General features: G+C 40.7%; 1 protein-coding gene across 2 annotated transcripts in view; it reads right to left on the bottom strand.

Moving 5' to 3' along the window:
* Nucleotides 1-3,495: 3,495 nt before the first annotated feature.
* Nucleotides 3,496-6,000, bottom strand: part of WDR11 (WD repeat domain 11) — a 35,720-nt gene continuing 33,215 nt past the window's right edge. For both annotated transcript variants that reach the window (XM_027898886.1, XM_027898888.1), the window contains exons 27-29: nt 5,290-5,435; nt 5,034-5,113; nt 3,496-4,052 (exon numbers count right to left, since the gene is read on the bottom strand). In XM_027898886.1, coding sequence (XP_027754687.1) covers nt 3,895-4,052; nt 5,034-5,113; nt 5,290-5,435 — 384 coding nt within the window. In that variant the 3' untranslated portion in view covers nt 3,496-3,894. The remainder of the gene's footprint in view (nt 4,053-5,033; nt 5,114-5,289; nt 5,436-6,000) is intronic.

Raw genomic sequence — 6,000 nt, 5'->3', positions numbered from 1 at the left:
CAAAATCTGGCCTTGGAAAATGACACTTGCAGCAGAAATCTTGCTGGTTTTCCCTAACACAAGAAAATGCTAGAGCTGAAGCGATAGGAAAGAATTACATAGTAAATCCAGGTGAGATACAGAGCCTGGAGAAGGTGCATTCTGTGGGAATTATCACCAAAACTTTCTGACATAGCTTGCCAGTTCTGCAAGTTACATAATCATCATCATCATCAAACACCAGGTGAATTTGCTGCTGATAGAAAGTATTACCAGAGACAGAAACCAAAAAGAGGGAAAGAAATCCGTGTCTAAAAGTGGCAGGTGTAGAAAGAGGAGTATTTGACAATTAATGTTATCTGGCATATTAAAAAAAAAAAAATAAATCTGTCTCAGTAGTAGAAAACTCCGGGGGGGGCTCAGCCTGGAGAAAAAGAGACTCCCTGAGAGGAGGTTGTAGCCAGGTGGGGGTCGGGCTCTGCTCCCAGGGAAAGAGGGACAGGATGAGAGGGAATGGCCTCCAGCTGTGATAGGAGAGGTTTAGTTTGGATATTAGGGAATATTTCTCCACTGAAAGGGTTGTCCAGCCCAGGGCAGTGGTGGAGTCCCCATCCCTGAGGGATTTAAAAGCTCTGGAGATGTGGCACTTGGGGGCAGTGTGGCCTTGGCAGTGCTGGGGGAATGGTTGGACTTTCCCAACCCAAACAATGCTCTGACCCAACAAGAGGGAATTATGAATATTCCATGTTACACTGCCAAGGAACTCTGACCTGTGAACACATGCACTGGGCAGAGGGTTTTTTTTTTTTTTGAGTAGCAATCTCTGACTCCCACGAGCTACTGTAAAAAAATTAATTCACGAACAATGCTGGAAAAAAATATCACAGAATCTGCCACGTTGGAAGGGACCCACGAGGATCATCGAGTCCAACTCCTGGCCCTGCACAGCCACCATCCCCAACAGTCACACCCTGTGTCCCAGAGGATCACCCAAACCAGGGGCAGGAGCTGTGCTATTTTCCAAGGCTCACCTAAATACACTCATTTATGAACCTGTGGTTGGATTCAAAAAGCAGGCTGAGAGTAAAGAAGGACCGACTCACGAGGGCCATAACAGTGCTTGAAAAAAGTGACTGCTCACAAAAAAGCCCACAAAGATGACCTTCTTCTGGCAGCTGAGATTTGCTGCCTACAGCTTTTTATTAGTTACAGCAAGTGCAATAGAACTCTATTAATCTCCTGCTACACGGGGGTGAAAAGTAATAACAACACTGCTTTTTTTTTAAAAAAAACACCTGTTGGCATCTGGTTTGAACAATGTGGAATATTATCACTCCATAACCCTCTGGAAAGCAGCCACTGAAAGGGAGTTTGTCACTGGGAACTGCACTGACCTGCAGCAGCATTTGCTAAATGAAGCAGCGGTGACAATGACACGGAAAAAAAAAAGGTATTTTCGATGTGGGGATGTGAAACCATTCAGTTGGGCCAATAAAGAAGTATTTGACAGCCTTGCCTTTACCACCTGCAGAGTTTGTCTGACACAACCCTGGTTTTCCCTGTAGCATCTGCTGCCCTGCTCAGGAGCAGCTCCTCTGCCATCATCCTGGATCCCACATTCTGCTGGGGCATTTACAGGGAAATCAGAGAACACAGAAAGGTGGAAGGGGGATTTTAACAAACAATTTCAATGAACAGCATAAAATTAATGTCACATAATCAATCACTTACCTAAGATTTTCACAACTGAAACAAAACTTCAACTGACCTTCCTTTCTAAGTTCCAGACTCTCAGGCTTGTCCTTCCAACACACAAGTGAGAAGCTTCCTACATCTGATCCTGTAAAAACCAACTTTACATCGTATTTATCTGTATTTTTTTTAAAACCAATTTCCAAGACAACAGCGACAAAAGCATCCTGAGAACTGAGAGGAGAGTCACGTGAAGGAGGAAGGAGAAAAAGCAGACTTTGCAGGCCCATGTCCTGCTCTAACTGAACCCACACACATTTTACATTTGCTGGCAAAGCCTGGGAATTAATACTGCTCAAACACAATGTTTCATTAGCACTAATATGGAAAATGTGACTCAGTTGTACAAAGGATAATCACTTCCTCTATTAAACCCAGTCCTGAGCATTGTTCCTGTCCAGAAGGCACAATGACAATGGTTACACAATCAACATTCAATCCCAGGGCAGCAGATGATGGTCTTGTATGAAATCAAGACACACAAGAGATTTTAAAAATCTTTTTATTACTGTAGTGAGACTGCAACATTATCTAAATAAACTTTCCAATCACTTTTACACTCTATTTTCATCATAAAGTTTGGGAATGCCACGCAGTATCCTGCAGCCTGCACACTTCATAGAAACATTCAGTATTAAAAGGCCTTTGAAATGTGTTTCTTTAAAAACATTAGTTCCAAATCCAAGTGTCTATTAAAGCAGATTTATTCCAGAGACTCACTGACAAACAAACTGAGAGTGATCTGTCACAGAACAAGCCCGTGTGTGCTCACAGGAACTCTGGAGTGACCCTGTCCACGAGCACTGCGAGGAAAAACAGGAACTGAGGAGTGTTGGAGCAGTCCATGTGAGACAGAATTCAGGCCACTGGTGATGACAGTCAAATTTCACTTAATTCTGTTTCTCACCAGCTAATACTTAAGGCAAAATTTCTCGTGTACTTATTTTCCCAAGCTAAAGTAACTACATAACACAGTTCACCATACACTGAACAAAGTGTTTTATGATCTAGGTAAGATGTGGCAGGAAGAAAGAGGATACACTGCAATTATAACTCTCGCTTTTCTACTCAGAAGGATGAAACTCAGCGTTTCCAATTTATATCCCACAAGATTATTGGCAGGTCTAACCTTTCCAATTTCGCTGGATTTGTACCAAAAAGTTTCTGCGGCTGGAGATGTCCCAAAGCTGATGCTCCTCCAGGCAGGAGTGTAGAACACATATCCACAAATATTCAAATATTAACAGAATCCAATGCACTGTAAGTAGACAAATCACCAATTACATTCAAACCAGAGACATTCTATAGGATTCTTCTCACTATAACACATTAAACTCCAGCAGCTCCAACAAGCTGGGAAAAAGAAGAACTTAATTTTTGAGCCAAGACTAATTTTTCCCATGCCCCAGTCTCTGATTTGCAAGGGCAGTTTCAGATCAGCATCCACTCCCCAGCTGGAAAATTTCCCATCAGTAATACACAGAAAAGATACATCTGGTATAAGAAACAGTAATGCATTAAATACTGAAATACTGGCACACAAATGGGAGAACAGGATTTTGGTGGCATCCTTGAGTACCTGGATCATCAGAAGAGTAACATTTGTAAGTGAACCCGTTACAGATTCCATTCCAGACAGTTACGAAATGACATTACAGTGAAAACTGATTTAAAATAACAGGAATTTTTAAACCGAAAAACTGGACTGAGAAAACACAATGTTCCAGGGAAGAACCGTGTGCTCCGACATCTGTATTTATTTTAAAACATATTTATAATTTTATAGTACAGACTCAATCATTTATACATATAAATACAACAGTACTGAAGTACTATAAAGGTTTGATTTTTAGAAGTAAATGGACTAGACTTTTACACAGGTAGGCAACTCTTTCAGCACACTTTAAAAATCTGATTCCTGCTACAGTTGAGAAATATTCTTGTATAATTTTAGCCCAGGCTTCTTTTCCCTCCTGTGAAAGCGAAGACAATTTTAACAAAAAGAAACAATACCACAGGTTCTTAATTCTGACTTCAAACACATTGAACAGCATTTGCTGAAATCACACAAATCAGCTATGACAGTGATCCAAGAGAAGGATGTATTTTCACACAGTGGAATCTCAGTCTGACAACCCAGATCAGCTCCTGAACACACAATTTTTACTCCTGTGTCACTTCTTCCTTGGGCTGTTTGAGTTCAGCCAGCAACTCTTTACCAGCTTCCCCTGCTTTGGAGGCAAAGAGAACAGCTCCCTGCTTAAAGCCCAGGAGCTTCAAACTCCTGGCATAATCTGCGTACACAGCATGGATCAGTTTATGTAAATGAAGCATTAAGGAAAATACAAATGAACAGCAAAACGAAAAAACTCAGAATCCTTTTTTTTTAATTCTTACTCCTTAGCTCTCCCAGTGTGAAACTGCTGTCAGTTGAGAGAGAACAAAGTTGCTTTAAATCCTGCTGCTGAATGAATGTCAAGCAATATTTAGAGTGATATAAACTACAACAGATACATTTCAGATATGCACAAATACCTACCACGACACAATGGCCTAACTTGGAATAGAAATTAAAAAAAAAAAAAATTAAGGTCACATTATAGGATTTGTTTGTTAATTAGACTCGAGTTATCTACACGACTTATTAGTGATTTTTTTTATTTACAAGCTGGCATCAGTGATGACCTCACAAAACAGGGTCAGGTATGACTTATATATGCATTATTATTATTGCACGTAATAAAAAATTTCAGACACTGCTCAGTGTTTCCAGAACACCAGGCAGATGTGCAGATTTTAGTGAGCAACCCTTTACGCACCTTTTAAGGTACTTATTGCATTTTCAGCTCCTTGATAGCGACCTTTAATTTCTTTGTTTGCACTGCCTCAGAACTGACTCCTTCATAAAGGACATCAATCACTGAAACAATGTGATGGTTGTACAAAGGGGTTCAATAAAGGGACTTTTTTTTCCTGACATAAAATGTTTTAAGGGTAACAACACTGATTTCACTGTACAGGCAGTAGCAATTATTTCCAAGAACATTTTATCATCCCTTCTTTTCTCTCCTGTCACGGTATTTTTTTTCAGTTTTAGTTTGTGACCTCAGACCTCACAGAGCATCAGGCTGAGGTAATAATGGAAATGACACCTTTTTACTTGTTTCCTTATACTTTCCTCAAGCTACACAAGAAAATAAAAGCTCCTATTTCTGGGAAGGCTCGTTCATCTGACACTGGCTCCCCACACACTCCCTGTGTATGAACACGCAGATGCAGACAGGATTTCAGGAAAAGGATATTTGTGTCATCATTGACTTCAAACGCCCCGTACTTCAGACAAGCTTCTACAAATAAAGCTGCTCTATCAAAGTACCTCATGCTGATAAATGGGGAAAAAAGAAAAAAAGAAAAAAAGAGAGAATTATTTGTTAGGATACAAAGCAGGAAAATATTCCAGGACACTGCATCAAAACACTGGCACAGAGGTTTTCTAAGACTTTCTTACATCTTGTCCAATTTCGGACGAGAGAGAAGACTCTGCTGTTTCATCTTTACCTGTGCAACATCTCTGCAACTCTTGTAAAGCATCCAAGTGACAGCAGGACAAGAATGGCCTTGGACTTCTGGTTGACTTGTGGGGAGCAAAGGTAATCCACCCACCTCTTCAGCACGTCAGCACACTCCTCCGAGTTCAGACGGACCTGTGGGAGATGGGAATGCCAGGTGTCAGTGCTCAGCTGCTGCCAGGGACACAATCCTGCTGCTGTTTCATTCTTTTCAGTGCAACACTTTGGGCAGAAGTCAAAGCTGCTGAAACTCTCAGTTATTAATAAAAAGTGCACCTATCCCTTGATTTAATACAAGATAAAGGAAGTTGAGAAATATCTAAGTATAAAAGTACTCCCCTTGGGTCACTCCTTTTTCACATGTGATTATTTTTACCCCAAGCTTTTTTAAGTCACCAGTATGAAGAAGTTAGAAATCTCTACCCCTCACTGAAGACTTATTTTTCTTAAAAGCAGGATTCACTCATTCAGAAAATCTGAGTACAAATTTGCCACGCTTTCTTCAGGAAACACAACAGAAACTTAATCAGAGACAATGAAAAATCCTTACTGACTCCTGCCCACTATAACATGGGGAAGTAATGCTGCGTGTAGATAGTCCTGCTGTAATTGTGTCTGCAAAACCACCTGTTGGTGGTGATGCAAACTGATGAATGGTGCTCAGTTTGAAATCAGCACACGTCACGTGCAGCTCAGCACA

This window comes from Empidonax traillii, unplaced genomic scaffold (genome assembly GCF_003031625.1).
Source record: "Empidonax traillii isolate 1590-97213 ecotype Southwest subspecies unplaced genomic scaffold, ASM303162v1 scaffold627:size381796, whole genome shotgun sequence".
Taxonomy (NCBI): Eukaryota; Metazoa; Chordata; class Aves; order Passeriformes; family Tyrannidae; genus Empidonax; species Empidonax traillii.
This window is presented reverse-complemented; position numbering and strand designations above follow the sequence as displayed.